The sequence below is a fragment of the Vespa crabro genome, chromosome 2, assembly GCF_910589235.1.
Source record: "Vespa crabro chromosome 2, iyVesCrab1.2, whole genome shotgun sequence".
Lineage (NCBI taxonomy): Eukaryota > Metazoa > Arthropoda > Insecta > Hymenoptera > Vespidae > Vespa > Vespa crabro.
In genome coordinates, this window is record NC_060956.1 from 13,320,999 (window position 1) to 13,341,900 (window position 20,902).

The 20,902-nt window shown below is 29.9% G+C and overlaps 4 protein-coding genes across 21 annotated transcripts in view; 2 read left to right on the top strand and 2 right to left on the bottom strand.

Annotated features, from left to right (window-relative positions):
- Positions 1-7,783, top strand: part of LOC124422399 (transcription factor AP-2-epsilon) — a 141,800-nt gene extending 134,017 nt beyond the window's left edge. For all 7 annotated transcript variants that reach the window (XM_046958801.1, XM_046958802.1, XM_046958803.1 and 4 more), the window contains 3 exons: positions 3,061-3,202; positions 3,297-3,468; positions 3,837-7,783. In XM_046958801.1, the coding sequence (XP_046814757.1) occupies positions 3,061-3,202; positions 3,297-3,468; positions 3,837-3,974 (452 nt within the window). In that variant the 3' untranslated portion in view covers positions 3,975-7,783. The remainder of the gene's footprint in view (positions 1-3,060; positions 3,203-3,296; positions 3,469-3,836) is intronic.
- On the bottom strand, positions 7,324-12,426 carry LOC124422400 (KH domain-containing, RNA-binding, signal transduction-associated protein 2-like). Of its 8 annotated transcripts, none has more exons than XR_006941858.1 (11): positions 11,934-12,426; positions 11,713-11,834; positions 11,514-11,630; positions 11,074-11,389; positions 10,850-10,982; positions 10,660-10,776; positions 10,227-10,327; positions 9,749-9,845; positions 9,533-9,656; positions 8,000-8,097; positions 7,324-7,662 (listed from the first exon to the last, which is right to left on the bottom strand). XR_006941858.1 is itself a non-coding variant. In XM_046958806.1 (10 exons), the coding sequence occupies exons 1-9, from the start codon at positions 12,136-12,138 to the stop codon at positions 9,560-9,562; spliced, it is 1,293 nt and encodes a 430-aa protein (XP_046814762.1). In that variant the 5' UTR covers positions 12,139-12,426; the 3' UTR covers positions 7,324-8,097; positions 9,533-9,559. The 8 variants fall into 8 exon arrangements, 4 of the variants coding, with proteins under 4 accessions (XP_046814762.1, XP_046814760.1, XP_046814763.1 ...); XR_006941859.1 differs by having other exon boundaries at positions 7,324-7,681; XM_046958806.1 differs by having other exon boundaries at positions 7,324-8,097; positions 10,850-10,970.
- A 169-nt stretch (positions 12,427-12,595) lies between these two features.
- Positions 12,596-16,746, top strand: LOC124422398 (probable isoleucine--tRNA ligase, cytoplasmic). Its single transcript, XM_046958795.1, has one exon. The coding sequence runs from the start codon at positions 12,810-12,812 to the stop codon at positions 16,581-16,583; it is 3,774 nt and encodes a 1,257-aa protein (XP_046814751.1). The 5' UTR covers positions 12,596-12,809; the 3' UTR covers positions 16,584-16,746.
- A 1,569-nt stretch (positions 16,747-18,315) lies between these two features.
- LOC124422242 (transmembrane and ubiquitin-like domain-containing protein 1) lies at positions 18,316-20,492 on the bottom strand. Of its 5 annotated transcripts, none has more exons than XM_046958440.1 (4): positions 20,325-20,492; positions 19,337-19,648; positions 18,931-19,228; positions 18,316-18,848 (listed from the first exon to the last, which is right to left on the bottom strand). In XM_046958440.1, the coding sequence occupies exons 2-4, from the start codon at positions 19,632-19,634 to the stop codon at positions 18,398-18,400; spliced, it is 1,047 nt and encodes a 348-aa protein (XP_046814396.1). In that variant the 5' UTR covers positions 19,635-19,648; positions 20,325-20,492; the 3' UTR covers positions 18,316-18,397. The 5 variants fall into 5 exon arrangements, with proteins under 5 accessions (XP_046814396.1, XP_046814397.1, XP_046814398.1 ...); XM_046958441.1 differs by lacking the exon at positions 20,325-20,492 and adding an exon at positions 20,191-20,316; XM_046958442.1 differs by lacking the exon at positions 20,325-20,492 and adding an exon at positions 20,088-20,219.
- Between the last annotated feature and the right edge of the window lie 410 nt (positions 20,493-20,902).

Consider the following 20,902-nt stretch of genomic DNA (forward strand, 5'->3'; position numbering starts at 1 on the left):
AAATCGGACTTGTCTTCTATATATTGTTACGAAAGTGCTCAGAGCTTTAGCTTGGCTCCGAACGTAGCTCAGAACGAACCACTCGGAATAAACTTTTGTCCATCACATTTTTTTCTTAAAGGATTGTTTATAAACATCAACAATAGGATTTCTCGGGGGGCAGCCCTGAGACTTAAAAGTTCTGTGCGACTACGAACTCAATGATATTTCATATATTTGCTCCTTTATTGTAAATATTTGTAAATCTTATTACAAATAAATCGAGTTTTCTTTCTCTCTCTTATAAATTGTTGCGCAAGGTGTAACAATATATATATTTTCTAAGAAAAACGATCATTCTTCAGTTGACATAATATAATATAATAGAACATATAATTGAACATAAATTTATCGCTATAAGGGTTTGACGTTTGAAATATTTAGCTGATAACGTCATCATCGGCTTTGAACAAAACTTGAAATATTTTTCTCATATCGTTTACTCATTCTTTCAATTCTGAGCTAAAAAGCAAAGCTCGATTAATCAAGAATACGCGGGCAAGAGATACCAACTCAAGCGTTTAATGATCCTCTCGCACGCTCGTCTTACGTCCGTAAAGAGATCGCAAGGCACGCTCTTCTATCGGCAAAACTGTAACGACGCTAAGGTATGGCCCGTCAGAGTCGTTGGTACTGATGTTGATTATAATTTATTGTCGGTGAGCTTCCATAAAACACCGAGGCAAGACTTTCTTCCATCGCGCTTCCACGATTCATCAACCAGTTGCGATAACTTCTTACTTGCGAGACAATACGCCCAACAAACTCGATAAACTGAATTTTAAACGATTTAGTTTAATTTTTTTACTTTTGGAAAGCTTTAATGCTTTGAACATTTCTGAACAATTAAAGTTTATCTTTGTATTAAAGAAATTTTTCTTATTTTCTTTTAACACAAATTGAACAGAATTTTCCATGAATTGGACAAAACGTCAGATTCCATTCATTTATCATAAATTTGTTACTCGCGTCATTAATTGAAATTATAAATTAATCATTTCACTCCAACAAAACGCACATGCAGCTTTACAGCTACCTTCGACATTTATTTTTCTTGTAAACAGAAAGAAAAACAGTGAAAGATTAATGTCACTTACAATAAGATAAAATTGAGGGAAACTACTCTCTCTCTCTCTCTCTCTCTCTCTCTCTCTCTCTCTCTCTCTCTCCCTCTCCCAAACAAGAAAAGGTTGCATTGTAAATTTAAACCTTTCAATAAACATCCATTGCTCGATTTGTACCGAGAAGCGACTGCATTAATACGCACGATTCCTGATTTATACTTTCGTCGTCGACATGAGTCGTCGATTTTATCTTTCCCAGTTTATCCTTCGACCTTATCTTTACGATATCTTCGAGTCATGGCAGACACGAACGACAGTTAGATTTTAATAAATCACTATGATTTTATTTGCTATACTTTCAAAATTAAATTTTTTTCCGCACACCATCGAATGTTTCGTTAAAATATTTATATATTATTAAATATTTTGCTTAAAATACTCATTCTCAAATTAATATACTCTTATAATATCCAAAAGTAAAATCAAAAACTGTATTTTTAATCAGATACGTTCTTTTAGTTCGTTAAAAATGTATTACAAAAAAAAAGAAGATTTATTTATAATTTTACAAGTCTAAAAACACAGTTTTAAAATTATTAAGGCATTAAAGGCATTAAAATTATTTCCGCAGTTAAGTTATACGGAATAAGTGAGAGAGAGAGAGAGAGAGAGAGAGAGAGAGAGAGAGAGAGAGAGAGAGAGAGAGAGAGAGAGATGTAAAAGCCAGGCATACTTCTCCATCATGTATTGGAGAAGTCAAAGAGGCTGTCGAGTAAGGCGAAAGTGTGGGAATTCTCTCGAAACGGCAGATGTGTAAGTAACACCTATCTCGAACCTTACCCGGTATACAACATACATACATATACTAATCCACCTAACTACCTGATTCAGGCGTAAATTCGTTGTGCGATTAGTTAACCGGCAAAGAAGTGATGACGTAATACACCCAAGATTATATACATAAGTATGCCGTTGTCCTATTGTCAAGTTCTTTAACCCTACTGACATGCGATCAATTTTCATCTCGTTCGGTCCAGTGGTACCATTTGAAAAAACCGAATAAAAAATTCACTAAAACATTTTCGAGACAATTTTCGCTCCTTATTCTGTGCCAAAACTTTATTTAGAAAAATTTGTGAAAAAATTTATCTTTCTTTTTTATTCATTCTGATAAAAGATAGATATTTCATGTCGAGAGAAAAAAAAATAAGAACAACAAGAAAATGAAAAGAAATGTATGTAAAGAAATGTAAACTCTTAAAATAGTTGATAATGTCATTAAATTTTTCGTTAAAGGAAATCGATTTAACATCACAATTTGGATTTTTAAAATAAAAAAATATGTAATCGAATGCAATTTACGAACTCCTTTAACTCGAACTTTGAAGAGCTCGCGAAAATTACTTTTCGCTATGATTTTGCTAATTATCTCAATTTTCACGTAAATCGCGATTTCCTCTGATATGAGTACGTAATTGGAGGCATTATCTTCGTTGCATTTAATATCATTAATCCGTGCTAATCTATAATATAGAAATCGCGTTATAATAATTCCTGGCAAAAAATGACTGCTCTGGCCACTTCTCAGTGCCTTAATGACGCATATCCTGACTATATCGAGCCGCCGCGCTGGAATAACTTTCATCGCCGATGCGCGTTCATTACAGTGAAGTTGTCAAACGGAAACTTGTTTAGTATATTGGCCGGTCAGGTTGTTCGCTCGTTCTCCTTTTTAACTCGCTCTCCCCAATGTGGAACACGCATCTGTAAAATCTCGTTTCGACCGTAATCCCTTTCGACTGACACAAAAACCGACAACTTCAATATAGGTATCTTTTCCTATCATTTATTATTATTAAATACCAAGAATGAAAAAAAGATAAGATGTTTTCTCTTATTGGTACAAACACAATAAAAAAGAAAGAAAAAATAAATTTCACGTATGTATGTGTTCTAGGAGAAGCTATTCACCTTGCCAGAGACTTTGGTTACGTTTGTGAAACCGAGTTCCCTGCGAAACAGGTCGCCGAATACCTCAGTCGACAACATTGCGAACCGCAAGATTCCTATAGGAGAAAAGAACTTCTTCATGCCACCAAGTAAGAGAGTTTTCCTTCCTCTTCTCTTTTCTTTTGCCTTTATCCATCAAAACAAGTTCGATTTCATTACGGTAACTAAAATTCATCATTTCAGGCAAATCACCAAAGAGCTGATGGATCTTCTTAATCAGGATAGGTCACCACTCTGCAACACGCGGCCACAACACATACTCGATCCGAGCATACAAAGACATCTCACGCACTTCTCCCTCATATCGCACGGATTTGGAAGTCCAGCGATCGTTGCCGCTCTCACGGCAATACAGGTACACATTTATCCTATTAAAGGATTCAATACATTGCGTACAAGATAATACAACTGACTATTACATAATAATAAAAGAAGATAAAATCGATAATTAAATCGTCTTATAAATATAAAATTTCGAAATGTACAAACACTGTAGAAGCACTAATTGTATGATCATTATATTAGATTACTTCTCTTTACAAATCATTAATATAAAATGTGAAAAAAAAATATTTTAGAAATCTTTGAATTTTTTATAAATAGAAAGAAAAGGAAAAACAGTAGTTCAAGAAAAATATTGTATATATACATATATGTTAATTTATCAGAACACATCAAGTAAAAAGATTCTCTAATATTTCACGACATGATTGATCCTTGCAGAAGTTCCTAAGTGAATCTCTAAATCATCTCGAGAAGATGTATCCGGGAAACGGTAGCGGTGTGACCAGCAGTCAACAATCGAATCTCGATACGAATAAGAGCAAGGACAGTTCGTTAATGAACGATATGAAGAAGTGACGCCCGGAAGACCCGCCTACCTCGAACGTGGTCACGTCTATAAGGCACTCCTGGCCGTACAATTGAGCTTTCTCTCTCCCTCTCACACGCGATAGAGAAGCTGACAGTGGACCATTAGATACACGCGCACACATATCCACACAAATTTTTCACATCGAAATGAGGCGTGGGTGCGCGTGTTCACTGAGGTTGGCTGGTCGGAGAAGTATAGACACAAATACAAGAAAAAATACAAGAAAAAAAGAAAAAATCGAAAAGGACGAGCAAAGGCTAAAGATAGAAGAAGAAAGGAAAGGAAGAAATGATCGAGGACGAAAAGGAAGACACGAAAACAGTGCAATTACGATCGAATATCATTTTTCGAATCGACTTTTGCAAATTTCATCAACCAATTCGTCGACGAACGTGGAAAGAAATACGCGTATAACATACACATAATATATCCGCGCGCACGCGGTTTAAATATATACAGGCAATTATATTTCTTAGACCGTTAACAAAGCAGACAAATGTTTTCTAAGAGATTTGTTTGATTCAAGGGGGAAAGTGTGATAGCAGATTTGAATTTTTTGTAACATATTTAATTAATATCAGAAAAATTAAATGATACACGAAGTATTACATTTTTATAGAGAAACTCAAATCTACTTTTTCATGTTTTACCCTTCGAACCAGATAACATTCGTATAAAAAAATTTTGTTTCGCATCTTTAACAGTATAAGAAACTGGTATTTATATTTAAAAACCAGATATATATATATATATATATATATATATATATATGTATATGTATATGTGTTATGTATATTACGCGGAGGTGACGCGTAATTAACATGTTTTTTCGTCCCTACCGATTCGCAAGTTCCTTTCGCAAGTTAGCTCGAGAACTTCGATCATTCGTACGATAGCCATGTAGAATGTAGATCGAAAAGAAAAAAAGATTAAAACAATGTTCATTTTCGAACAAGACTATTATCTATTATTTTATTGACGCTGCTCGTACAGAGCAGGCTCTTTGTGATATTTATCAGACATCCAAAGTGCAATCCATACTACATATACTAAATATTAATTGCGCGCCGGTCTCACGCGTTGAATCCTATTAAAATAAATGCGACTTGTATATTTACATATGTAACGTGACATAGGAGACGGCTCGTCGTAAAATATTTTATGATGGCGAGGATAGGAAGAAAAGAAAAGAAATGAAAAAAAAAGATAGAAACAATCGTTCTTATCTCGTTTATACGACCAACCGTTTTCTTTCTCATTGGTTTAGAAAAAAGTAGAATCGTTCTTATTGTTAGAGAAAAAGAGAAAACAAACATATCGAAGAAAAACGTAACTATGTATGTCTCTCTTCCTCTCTCCCTCTCTTTTTGTCGTCTCTCGAACTTGCGGATCGATAGATGCGCGTTAGGCTTAACGCCGGAGTAAATAGAAGAATGCAGTTTTTTGCAACAATCTCATTCCTCTGTCTACGTGCACTCCCTTAAAGATCAATCGTATGTATGTATGTATGCCCAAGCTTTTCGCATTCCTCTTCAGCGATCTTGTTTCTTTCTATATGTAGTATCTATGTATGTACAATTTTTTCAACCGATATAAATCGTTAATTACCGAACAATCGATCTAGTTATAATAAAATATATATATTTCCTAATGTCTTTTACATCTGGACTATTTCTTTTTTTATATTTTCTTATTAAAGATAATTTTTTCTAACTTAAAAAAGAATGCAACCAAGAAGATAACAAGGTCATGATGGAGGAAGCGAAGTTCAAAACCAATGCGCGATGCAAACACCTCTGAGAGCCGTCTGAGGCTATGAGTATTAATTTATAATCGTTATATCGTTATTCTTATATCTTCATCACGCCTGAACAATTCGAGAAGAAGGAAACGTCACGTACCGCGTTCGTCGTGATAAACGACATGAATTTCTTCTTTAAACATAAAAAAATGAAGAAAGGAAGAGGAAGGCAAGAAAATATGGAAGAGAAAAAAACAGGGAGAAAAAACGATTATCGTGCCAATATATAGAGACAAAAGTTGCCATTTGAAATGTGCCAATTAACGTCGATTTATAAACATTAAGAAAATCGAACGAAAACAAAGAAGAAAAAGAAAAGTAGAAAAAAGAAATGTAGAGGAAACGAGAGTTAACGGAATCGATTTTTCTCTGTTTCCATGTGTATTATATAATACGATGAAAGATCGATATTATCAAAAAATAGGAGAATTTAATGAGAAAGGAAGAAAGTGAAAAAGAAAAAAAAGATAGAAAAGGGCATTGTATGAAGTACAACACCAGGTGAACCTGAGACATATCTAACTTTGTAATTAAATCTTTAGGCGTATAATTATGTAAATGTAAGATTATGCTCCAGCGCGAGTGCGTCGCACTTCACGGGCTATGTACAGAGTATTCGAATCTTTCTTGTGATATAATCGTACATTATTAAGATATCAAACCGATTCAAAAGAAGACAAAAATAACGATTTACTCAACATTCCATGTTTTTTCATAGAAACGGTGTTAGCATGGTCGCAAAGCAGTGCGAGAGTTAAAGCAGAAAATAAACCGAAAAACTACCTTAAACCATCTCCTAAACCAGTATCACTTCCCTTTATTCTGCGCTCTCAATTAGAATCGTAGCGCGGATTCGTGCTCTAGCCTGTTGTTGTGCCCTCAACAATTTTATTGCGAAATATCGGAGTTCGAAGATTTTTATTTCCGATTCGCGATTCGGTCCATCGAGATAAAAGTTACACCTGCTGAATTTCGAAAGTAAAGGTTGAATAGTAAACCTTGATAAACAAAGCGAAAAATTTCTATGCAATATTTTCCATGCAAAACGCACAGTGAATATTCTCTCCTCCCCTCTCCTTGTATGATACCTCGCGATACCGATTACTATAAAACAACGGCTGATGCATTTGTTACTCGACACATACTTCGTACGTACGTACGAATATTTTCGGGAATCATCATAAACTCGTCAATCGTGAACCATGTCGAGATCGATGCACTCCATGAAAGAGAGTACATTCGATTTTAAAGTCACTTCACAGAATGGATTAGTTAGGAAAAAACAGATTAGGAGAAAGGAAGAGAAGACGTAACATCTTTTTATTTTCACTCGAGATTACTTAGGCAACTTCGTTAGAATTAAGATTCCATAAATTAATACTTATTTATAATCTTTAAAACGGCCGTAGAAAAAACAATTTTCTACCAGAAATTCTGTGCCAACCGCAAAAGAGAATGTTGTAGAAGATTTTGATTCAAGTTGGATACATCATTCTAATCTTGTAAGATACTCAGATATATCTTTATTAAATATATTTGAATTTTCGTAGTATATTATATTCTGATATTAATTATACAGTTCATTTTTGTATATTGGTGTGTGATAAATAAATAAGGATATTGTTTCTAAGCAATTAAAAAATGTCCGATTTCAAATAGATCCTCTTGAGTGTTTTTCAAGGTGGGCCCGGACGAAAGATTTGAACGAAAATTCAATTCACTGGTAAACTTAAAGCACATGTTTCTATTAAACAACTATGTCTCTTTCCTTATATTTCTATTTGATTTAGTATTATCTTTCAAAAAAGAAAAATAATCGAGAAAAACACCGTGCTGCTCCGAAGACTTTAAGATCTCTTCTGCTGGACGTGAACCTAATTTTTAAAAAATACACTTTAAAAAAAATGTCTTTATTAGTTTTATGCACACTGAAACTTTAACGATGTAATTTCTTCATCACATAATAAACAATGATGTTTCTTTTGCCTGTAAAAAGTCTTTCTGGTAATTGTCACATGCGATTAACAAAATAAAGAAAAACAACATAGACTTAAAGAAAAACATATTGCCAATAAAATATTACAATTTTCCCATTAGGATTTGTTCGTTTATCATTGCAAGTTTTCTAGTATTTTAATATTTCTAGAAAATTGATAGATAAAAAAGAGAAAAAGGTTGAAGGGATAGAATGCATGCAGTTGAAATACTCACGTTTCATCGGGACATGCTCCGTGAATCACAGGAGGATCAAAAATATTTCAATCGAAAAGAACGCGTTCCCACGCGATTTTCCGAATTTTCTCATACACCTAAGGGAGATATATGAAATCGTGATTAGAAATATGCAAACTTGTCAATAATTGGTCTTCCATCATCGTCCATTTAATTGGTTTCTTTTTAAATCATCGCTTTAATTATAATGTTATATTTTAATAATGGGAATATGTTCGTACGAAAGTTAAAGATTATTTATTGTTAGTTCATTAACGATGTAGTTATGGTTTGAACAATAATGGGTAAGGTGTTAATAATTTTCACATTAATTATGTTTGTAAAGCTTTTTTCATCCATGTTTAGAACAACAAAAATTATTAGTTATTTGGGTATTATTTTGTATTTTTTAAGTAGACTTTTTATTTTTATGTGATATATGTATTCTGGTTTATGATGATTACATATGTCAAATGAATATTTCATTTTTAATACGACAAAATATTTAGAAATTACAGTTATTATATTTTATTAAATATTTATATTATTTTAACTTTTATTCTAAACTATAATTTCATGCTAATTTATATTTCAAATTTTGTACTTAAATGTACTTAAATTATTGTTTTATATTTCTCATGTATACACGCGTCATGTGATTATTAATTTTGTTTTAATACTATATTTTTTAATATATTTGAATGAAAATTTTTTTATAATATTCATATATATCATTAGATAATCACTGATTTACCACCATGGTGCTATATATTATTTTAGATAATATAATTATTTACGTAAAATAATTATCTTATTTAAATTAAATTTTATTTCTTACACTTGGATATAATTATTGATTATCCGAAGTTCTTTCAATAATTGATAAAAAGTGTGTTATGTGTGAAACAAAAATATTTATGAATATCATTAAAAATCTTTTTAAACAATCAAATATACAAAATTAAGTATACTAATAAAAAGAAAATTAAAAAAGTATCTGCAAAATTCGCGTTATGTTGTAACATTTATTACAATTTATTACTTGCTTATTTAAATGTTTGATATATCTTATTTTGTTTATTATTATAATTTACTTCATTACCAATGTAACATAATATTTTGGATAAATGATTTGAAACTGAAATTTATACCTTTACAAAAAATTAGGAACTATTAATACTGTGTTGTGATTTAAGGTTGCCGAGAGTAGAACTTTCGCTTGTAACTTGTATTAAAAACTTTGAATTTTCTTATGCTTTGATTATACGTTTCATCATATTAATATATTCTGATTTATCCACTGACTGCGAAATACTCATCTGAAATCGATGTGGACCTTATTAAGCGAAAGAGATGAAAAACAAGTGAAATCAAATGAGTAATAAGAAAGAAAAAGAAAGTAAATTGGTGTGATTTTACAATTTAAATAATGATAAAAAAATGGTAACTAGTGACTTTTATCGTATTAATGAAACGTAGAAAATACGTAGAAAATATGACGTAAAGTGTAAATTATTCCTGATCATAATTTACCATATTAAGCTTCATGCCTCCGTTAGCTCAAAGCCGATCTGGCATACGCTCGTTTATGGATTTCTGAATTGCCGGCATCATAGGTCGCCGTACATTAGGAAGATTACACGTCAATGGTTTAGGGCTATGAAATAATAATGTTCAGAAAATAGTATTTATAGATCGTGAATAATTTTAGATCAAGAAGAAAATTAAAGAACTTTTGCAGATGTTTACTTGGAAGGTCGTGTGTATGGAGCGCTGCGATATCGCGAACTCGAGCCTGACGTTGTTGTAGTCTTGTATGATTTCCATGCGCGGCTTGTTGTATCCTCTGCGAATTTTACGGATTTATGTACTTCAATTATTGATAGATTTTATAAGGAATTCATTATTTTAACAAAAAATCCCGTAGAGGTATTGATTTATCCACGATCACCCACCCACATGTTAAGTTTTTATCTGTCTTTATGTTTCATAAATTTGTTGATATATTAAAGTTCATTTCATTTATTTTTAATTATTAACGTATTAATTATCGTATTGATAATTGATTTTATAGGGATCAACAATTGATTTTATTAATACAGCTGTCATCAATTATTTTTATAAGTATTTTGCTCATTTCCTAAATTTTACGCTGATTTCCGAAGTGGTACTTCAGAAAAAAGTATATTAAACATCAGAGAGTTTAAGGTAAAAAACATATTCTTACCTGCATAATCTGACATTTCATAATAATCATGAGATGTATGTGGTACAGCTTCTTCTTCATATTCATAGGTTGTATATCTCGAAGTAGGATACATGTCGTCACTGTATGATATTAAAACAAAACAAAAAAACCTTTAACGATCATTTTATAAAAGCAAAATTATTCACGTACCTATCGATAATTAACAGGACGTAGTTTTAGTAAAACTTTCTTCTATAAAAAGACATTTATTTATCATATTAAAAGAAATCTCTGACATACATATATATGTATATACACACATACATATGCGTGTGTATAGGCGATACAAAATAAAATGCGATATCTAGCAAAATACCTGAACTAACTTTAATAAAATGTATTTAAATTAAATTTTCTAAATTAATTTTTACTTGGAGAGTAATCTTTTATTCTGATTATGAACTATACATACCTTGCAGTCGATGTATAATGACGATCTGCATATCGAGTATTTGTAGTTGAAGATGGATGATATTCATAATCATGTGTTCCTACGCGATTATTTAAAGGCGGAGTTGGAGTCTCATAGCTTTAAAAAGAAATATATTATATAATGTTTCCTTTACTATTTATTAGAAATAATATACACATTAAACATTTACCCATAACTCTGATCCATGGCAGCTCGCGCACGGTCTAATATTGAAAAAACTTTTGTCTTCGCAGGCATCGATCGAGCAATTGGTCCACGATTAGATGGTGGAGGAAGAACAGGTGCTGAAACTGATTGAAAAACTAACAAAATTTTTGATTAGCAGTACAGTTTCAATCTTACACACATAGAAGATGTTAAAAGATGTAATATTTTGTATTCAAAACAGCAAACCTCTTGATGATCTTTGCAATGTTGGCCTTGTGGTAGGTCTAAGTATACCACCTGCTGTGGGAGGAACACCTCTAATAGAAGGTCTTCTATCTTCTGTAACTGCTGAATCATCAGCCATACTAAGTTCCATTTCACGCATTTGTTCTTGCCGTATGTTATCGTTATTATCTGGAATTAAATATTTCCGAACCTCTGCAAGTGCAAATGCTATACGAGCATATGCTTCAGCTGGAGGTGCTAAAGCTGTTATTTCTACATGTAAGTCATCCGACAGATGAGCATACTTCGGATCCAAAGACATACGACATTCTTCTTCCTAGAATATATTAGTATGCTTTTAATTTTTTAATAATAAACAGTAATAGTAAGCATCTTTGGTATTAAAAATATCTTAGGTACATATTAGTATAGACATTTAAATGCAATATAAGCAAGTATACCTTCTGCCGATCTTTCATTGATCCTCTTCCTAAAACTGCCATTTTGCACATAGTTTCTTCTTGTAGACGTTTCATGGAATTTCCCTTTGGTCCCAATAATTTCCCAACAAAATTAAACTACGAATAAAGTTTTATAACATATCCAAAAGTTTTATAACGTATCAAACTTGCTGTAATGATATTGATATAATATAATCACCTTTGGATGCTCACGAACAGGCACCAAAACTTTAACAGAAATGCGAATAGGTTTTTCACGATAAATATCTACATATTTTGGATCTCTTAATGGCTTTCCAATAGCTTGAGTTTTCTGTATTTCTGTAAATTAACAAAAAAAAAAAATAATTTATCAAGTTCTGGTTTCAATGTAATCTACATCGAACATTTTTAAAATGATCTGGAAAAATAAATTCTTGCCTTGATCAATTAACCGAGTCGCATTGGGCCATTTTTGTGAATCTAACTCGACTTTCTCTTGCAAAAGTTCTCTTACATATTCTCCGGCTTTATCAACCTGATGATCCTTTTCTTCTCGCTCTTTATTTATCGGCAAATTAGAATTGTTTTCTGGAGATTCTTCTCTCTCATGCTTGTAATCTCCATTACTTGATCTATCAGTCATGATTGCGATTCAGTAATGATTCCGTATAAAATATACAATAAAATAATCTTCAAAGTTTCCTTCTGTATGTTACAAAATTTAATGATCATAAACTCTTAAAAGTTTATGCGCAAAACAATAATAACACAATGGCTGTCTTAGGGGATCAAACTTAACATTCAATATTACTCGACATGCTTCTATTATACACACATAACGCGTCTGCGCAGCTATAACCTACACATTTAAGTGTTACTTTTCTTTTAGTATATTACACGACAATAATTCATTACATTTCGTACGAAACTTAACTATCAGAGAAAGCAACAAATTATCATTATTAGTGCACCTATCAGAAATGGGTACGTAACTAAAATCTTTCAACTAAATTTATCTATTGGTGCAAAAAAAATATTTCTTTCTAAAGGTCTATATGGATACGTCGGCATTTAACGAATCAAAAAGTAGTATCCTTAGATCGTTCTTATATTTGGTTGCACTGTGTGCAAAAATTCTAAATGAATACGATAACCTCACCTACATGTAACTTTTACAGATTTTATGTTTCTTTTATGATTTCGTACTACGTAGTTCAATACATGAATTCATAACCTAATAGAATTTCATTATTACGCTTTGTAACAGACGTCGAATAGTTACAGACTAAAGGTGCATAAAAAAATCATTTTAAAATGATAGAGAAATTATCAGAGACGATAAATTTTTCGAAAGAAGAAGAAATAATTTTAGAATTATGGAAAAAATTGGATGTATTTCAAAATAGTTTAAGATTGTCGAAAGGTAAACCGAAATATTCATTCTATGATGGTCCACCTTTCGCAACTGGTTTACCTCATTATGGACATATACTAGCTGGAACAATAAAGGATATTATAACAAGGTATGCTCATCAAAGTGGGTATCATGTTGAAAGAAGATTTGGATGGGATACACATGGTTTACCTGTCGAATTTGAAATAGATAAAACTTTGAATATCAAAAGTTCAGATGATGTTGCAAAAATTGGTATTAAAAACTATAATAAAGAATGCAGAAGCATTGTAATGAGATATGCTACAGAATGGGAGAAAATAGTTGGTAGAATTGGTAGATGGATAGATTTTCAAAATGATTATAAAACATTGTACCCATGGTATATGGAGTCTATATGGTGGATTTTTAAGGAATTATACAATAAAGGGCTTGTTTATCAAGGTGTTAAGGTAATGCCATATTCTACTGGATGCACTACACCTCTATCAAATTTTGAATCTGGTCAAAATTACAAGGATGTTGTAGATCCATCTGTAGTAGTAGCATTTCCTTTGGTAGATGAACCAGATATATCTATTCTAGCATGGACAACAACTCCCTGGACTTTACCTAGCAACCTAGCGTTATGTTGTAATCCTGCTTTTGAATATATAGAAGTAAAGGATAATAAATCTAATAATATCTATATTTTATTAGAATCTTCTTTAAGTCTCATTTATAAATCTAAAGATCTTTATACTGTATGTGGAAAAAGAAAAGGATCAGATTTAAAAGGGAAACAATATCAACCACTTTTTCCTTATTTTGTTCAGTTAAGACAAAAAGGTGCTTTTGTAATATTAAATGATAATTATGTTACTGCAGAAAGTGGAACCGGTATTGTACATCAAGCGCCTTATTTTGGAGAAGATGATTACAGATGTTGTTTAAATGCAGGTGTTATAACAAAGGATCAAGAAATTGTATGTCCTATCGATAGTCGTGGTTGTTTTACAGATCCAGTTTATGATTTTAAAGAGAAATATGTGAAGGATGCGGATAAAGATATTATAAAATATCTTCAAGCTAATAATAGACTAGTTTATAGTAACCCTATTAAACACAGTTATCCGTATTGTTGGCGATCTGATACACCATTAATTTATAAGGCCGTACCATCATGGTTTATTAGGGTTGAAGCTATAAAGGACAAATTATTAATGGCCAATGCTGATACTTATTGGGTACCAGATTATGTCAAAGATAAGAGATTTGGTAATTGGTTGCGAGATGCTAGAGATTGGGCAATTAGTAGAAATAGATATTGGGGTAATCCTATACCTCTATGGATTTCTGAAGATGGTCAAGAAGTTGTATGTGTTGGAAGTATTAAAGAATTGGAGAAATTAAGTAATACAAAAGTGACTGATATCCATAGAGAAAATATAGATCATTTGACCATTCCATCTGTACGGTCAGGATATCCACCTTTACGGCGTGTACCAGAAGTATTTGATTGTTGGTTTGAATCTGGTTCTATGCCATATGCACAAATGCATTATCCATTTGAAGATCCAAACAATTTTGAAGAAAGTTTTCCTGCAGATTTTATAGCAGAAGGCATTGATCAAACTCGAGGCTGGTTCTATACCCTTCTTGTTATATCTACTGCACTTTTTGGCAAAGCACCATTTAAAAATCTTGTTGCCAGTGGTTTAATTTTAGCATCTGATGGACAAAAAATGTCAAAACGCAAGAAGAATTATCCTGATCCCATTGAGGTTATTGACAAATATGGAGCAGATGCTCTTAGATTGTACTTAATCAATTCACCTGTTGTTAGAGCAGAAAATTTAAGATTCAAAGAAGAAGGAGTCAGAGATATAATAAAAGATGTGTTTCTTCCTTGGTATAATGCATTTCGATTTTTAATGCAAAATATTGAAAGATTTGAAAGAGAGGAAAAAACTAAATTTATATATAAGAATATTACTAATAGTTGCTCTAACAATATAATGGATAAGTGGATAATATCCTTTACACAAACATTGCTGAAACTTCTTAAACAAGAAATGCAAGCATATAAACTATATACTGTAGTGCCTCATTTAATTAAATACATAGATAATCTTACTAATTGGTATGTAAGAATGAACAGAAGACGAATAAAAGGTGAAAGTGGTACTATTGACTGCCAAAATGCATTGAATACTTTATATTGTATACTTTACACAATGGTGAAAATTAACGCACCATTCATTCCATTTTTAACAGAGTTTATGTTTCAACGTTTGTCAAAACTACTTCCACCTGATTGTAATACTAATATGGATAGTGTTCATTATCAAATGATTCCTGATCCTTCCATCCATTTAATTGATGAAAGTATTGAAAAATCAGTATCCTATATGCAAATTATCATTGAATTAGGCAGAATTGTAAGAGATAGAAAAACTATTCCTGTCAAATATCCTTTACCAAATATTGTTGTTATTCATCAAGATAACAATGTTTTGAAAGATATTGTTTCATTAAAATCATACATACTCGAAGAATTAAATGTAAAAGAATTAATAATTACAACAGATAAAGAAAAATATGGTGTAACTTTACGAGCTGAACCTGATCATAAAATATTAGGTGCACGTTTAAAAGGAGAATTTAAATCTGTTACACAAGCTATTAAAGAATTGTCAGATGAACAATTACAACAATTTATAACTTCAAAGGAAATTATAATACAAGGTCATAAGCTTAGTGAGGGTGATTTACGCTTAATGTTTAATTTCACTGGTCCAATGGCTGAAGAACTTTCTAAGCAATATGAAGCCCACAGTGAAGGAAATATATTGATTCTTTTAGGAATTACACCTGATGAATGTATGCAAAATGAAGGAATAGCAAGAGAAATAATTAATAGAATACAGAAATTAAGAAAAAAAGCACAATTGGTACCATCTGATGAGGCAATTGTTTATTATGAAATTCCAAATATAACTAGTAATTTAGCTAAAGTAATTCTCAGTCATAAAGAGTTTATTGAAAATGCAACTAAAACTCCTCAAAAACATATATCTGAATTGTCAAATAATAATAATATTATTCTTGAAGAAATGCAGAACATTAAAGGTATTGATATGAAACTTATACTTGTTAAGAGTAAAATAGAAAGCACACTTAAAAATAATATAACAGAAGTTGAACCATTTTCAAAATATGTTAATGTCGAATTAATTAATATAAAGCCAAGATTTGGTGCTACTAATCCTGCAGGTACAATTTTATTAGAAGTAGAAACACTTGAACTTACAACTTTAATTTCGTATGAACAATTAAGACAGAATATAGATATTATATTTGGAATTTATGGATTTACTTATGATCTATATGTTGATGGAAAGCTACTTACAAATAATACAGATATTGGATCATTAAATAAAAAAACTATTCAAGTGGTTAAAATTGGCACATTAGCAAATCCATCAATAGTTGATTTTAAGTCTCCTAATTGTCATTTTCTTAATATAATTAATGATAATAAAAAAACTAGTATACTTCTAGAAAATCCTCAAGGAAATTGTACATTAGATATGCTTTCATTAAAACAATATATACAAGCTTTATTTACATCAAATGATACTGTATTTTCACTTCCAAATGTATCATCTATATTAGAATTACATACTAAAACAATAAATATCAGTCATTTTTGAAAATAATATAACCCAAATTTTGAAAATATATAACCCAAAAAGATATGAATAACATATATTATTCAACTGATTAATTCTTTTAAAATCACATCATATGTTTTCAATTTGTTACAAATAATTCAAAAATAAAAATTACTTATTATATACCATCTATTGTCATGCATTATCACTTATTTATTCTATTCATAAAATTTATAAAATATTAACTATTTATACATTATAAAACAATAACATAAGAAAAAAAATACGTTGTACATGAGGAGACAAATAAATAAACAATTAATAATGTGGAAATAATAGATTTTTAATCTCTAATATTTTAATTTATCTAATAAATGTTTAACGATGTAATATGATATTGAAATAATTTATAGAATTATAATATACATAATATACAACTGATCATAACCATTAAAGTAGATTCATAAAAATAGACATGTAAAAAAATATCAAATAAATAAAAATTTATTCATATTATATTAAACAATTACAATTTTATTATTAACTGAATTTTTCAAGTTTTCTATATTTCTTACGCAACACATGAATGTAAGAAACACGTTTGAAATATTATATAGATTTTTTTTGTTATACTTTAATAACATTGACCAATAATATCAAAAATATCAGAAATAATTACATAATAGATCACTTTATTCTGTAATACCTTACAAAATTATAAATAAGTCATTATATCGTGTATTATTTTCCTATTATAAATTCTTTCAAAGATAATTATATATACTTTGCTTTAATTGCACCAATATTAAAACAAACAAAATTATTTCAGAGAAAATATTTAATTATATTAAACACATAAAGAAGACATTTTATATATCATGTGATATACTTTAATATGTAAATATATCATTTCCTTTTTAAAAACTAAGAAATAACACGAAACACTTCTAAAATTGTGATTATCGTAATTTCGTTATTTCTTTTCATAATAAGTACTATTATATCAATTGGAATGTGACTATGATTCATGTTTAAAAAGCAAAGTTACACTTATTTTACAATTATTTAAATCATTTCAATAATAAAATGACTTATTACTTGCGTCTGGATCACTTCACTTGCAAATATTTTCACATTAGAAATAGCTGCAACATAAGATAATTAGATATTTTTTTTTTAATACTCATACTTAATTATGACATATGATAAGTATATATATTTTATAATTTATTTTGTTTACTAATTGTATTATTAATACATTTACAATAATATATATTATTACATTTAACAGTCATCAACAGTTTCAAATGCCAGTAATGACTTTTTAAATGTATTTATAAATATAAATATCTTTTGAAAAGTAATAATCCAATGTATCAACCATGTATATCAAAAGTAATAATTATATTGACAAATACATATAAGTAATTGAACAAAGAATAACATAAGAAAGCACCAGCATGCAACCACATTCTATCCTTTTGGTTGCTACTTTTTTCATAAAATAATCAATAAGTATGTAAATGTTTTGAATTTTTTTTTCTTTTCTTTAGAAATTATTAGTAATCATTAAAGCTAACAAATAATTCAATAAAGACTTCATATTTGACTACATTATTATACATATATATTAATCACTTGTTTAAGTTTTTACTCTTCGTTTTATTTCAAGTATTAAACTTGCAAGCTATTAAAAAAATCAAATTCTTTTATTTGTTTATTCATTATATCCGACGACGTTTCTGCATAAATTAATAAGTAAAATGAGTGCTGAAGGTCCATTTCTTTTACTTACTTATAATCGGTAAAATTTGTTCACACAATTGTTTGAATAATAAGACAGTAACATCAATTCATTCAATATTTCTAATGCTATCTTGATCAGGGAAAAAATTGCTAAATAAAGAAACCGTAAATATTGCAGTGAGTGCATATAATGCAAGTGTAGTTGTCGCAGTAAATAATTGCGCATAGTGGTAACGAGAATACCAAGCAAGACCTAAGATAAGAGTCAAAATGCTCACTAAAAGCCTGCTTAAATCCCATTCATTATGTACTGAGCTGATTCCATTACCCGCAGGGAGATCTTGGAAAGTCTGTGGATTGAAATAAATTGATGACTCATCTAATGTATGCGGCCGTGATGATGTTGTAGCTGGCCGTGGTTGATGTACTAAGCAATGAACTACACAATGATTATAAAGACCACATCGTTCTAATGTTTGGCTATCTGGTTGAAGCACTTGACCTTTAAATACTAAGCGCACCAGTTTTTGTGAATCAAGTTCTACTCGAAAATGTCGCCTAAAAAATATTATGAGTAAAATAAGATTTTTCTATATCAATATATTCATTATAATTAGTATTACAAATAAATATAATTTACCTTTTGAAGTCTCCAAGCATTTCCTTAAGACTTCCGGTTACTACTTTTTGATCATCATTTATGAATTTCAGTTTTATAGTAATTTCATTAGCATTGGCAGTCGACAAGTTTTCAGTTGTACATCCTGTTGTACTAGGACACATTGACTCGGGTTTATTAGATTCATCTGTAGAATTTTCCTCATTAGATTGTTTTAACACTATTGTCTCTTCATTATTAAAGGAATCCATAGTTTCAATGAGAACCTCTTCAGAAGTGGTAGCTTCTGCTACTCTTCGTAATGCTGGAGCAGTAACATCTAATATAAAATTAAAAATTATAAATTCAAATCATATATTATTATTATTATTATTATTATTATTATTATTATTATATATACTGCTGATATATAACTGACACTTAATACCTGCAATAGATGTTTCCGGACAGCTTGCTTCTGAATTATTACTTTCAATAGTATTTGTTTCCATAGAATCTTCATCTGATATTTCCAAATTACGAGATTGATTAAGAGTATTGGTATTCTGATTTGCTCTTAATTCTGTAATACTTGTGCGTGTTCGATGTTGCAATATAAGTACTGTGCGTATTATTGGTTGATCTGCAATATTTGTAGAACACCATGCGAACCAAGCCACCAATATGATACTCAAAGCAATAAAAAAATCTGTAACTTCATCACCAACACCTTCTATTAAAGACATCTTGTTTTAGTAATCTGCAAGAACATATAAAAAATTATTTTTAAATATCTTCTCTATAAAATTTCATTACAAATTTGCAATTGAAAAATAAAACAAAAAAGAAAAATTAAATGTTATGTTGAATATCAATAAAAAAACTGCTTATTTATAGATAATAAATAAAAAACTTATAAACAAAGAGACGACCTTCCTATTAGTTTAAATCATTTTTCCTTATGCAACCAAATTGCTATTGAAGGTTAAGGGCACTATATATAATTTTTATTGCAATATGGAAAAATATTAAGAGAAAAGAGGAAAAGAAATATACAATTACTACAAACTTCTTGAAAAGATAAAATAAAAGTAAAATTAAAAAAGCCTTTATCTTTCTACATATTAAAACACACGAGTTGTAAATTATACACTAAATTACACTTTTTTTAAATTTTGTTTATGACTATTTATTTATACCACAATCAAGGCCGTGGTTGTATTAATTTACAAAAATCATAACTAATTTAATACAATAAAAAATATAGTTGACAAAACAGTTATAAATATCGTATCTATATACATCTGTGCATGACGTAGATACTTTATGACAAGCAGCAATATATATTATTTACGAAACATGTTCAAGCTGTTATCAATACGAAAAACCAAGAAACCATAGAAATACGTATGTAGTAGATGATAGCGGAAACTTACGTATCTATTTACAATATGTTTAAAAAATTATTAAGGAAATGGGTGATCATCTTCAACAATATTTATATATTGATAATTTATATATTTGAAGATTGGTCCTTATTTAGCAAGTAATATACTAGAGCCATTAGAAAGAAAAATACGTATGTGTATATATTCGCTGTATATACTCGCTGCATCAATAGCTTTGCTTACTTTTCATTTGTAGAAAATATGTAGTGCTTTAACTAAAGTTCCTAGAAATAAAGTTTGAGAATTTATTTCAATCAAAGATTCTAATAAAAGAAATAATTTACTTTTTTCATGATTATCTTTATTCTTAAAAAATATGATAGACAATCTTTTAATCACTGTTAAGTTAAATTAAAGGAAAATGTATTTTCTTCGAATAATACATAAATGATATAAAATGATATAAAAAATTTGAGTACATAACTACTTTTATCTGGATAACTATTACTACTAATTTGATACTAAACGAAAGCTTAAATTTCAAATAATTTGCCAATATAGATAATATAATTATTTATAAATACAATATAATCGTTATCCAGAAAAAATGATATATATTAAATAAG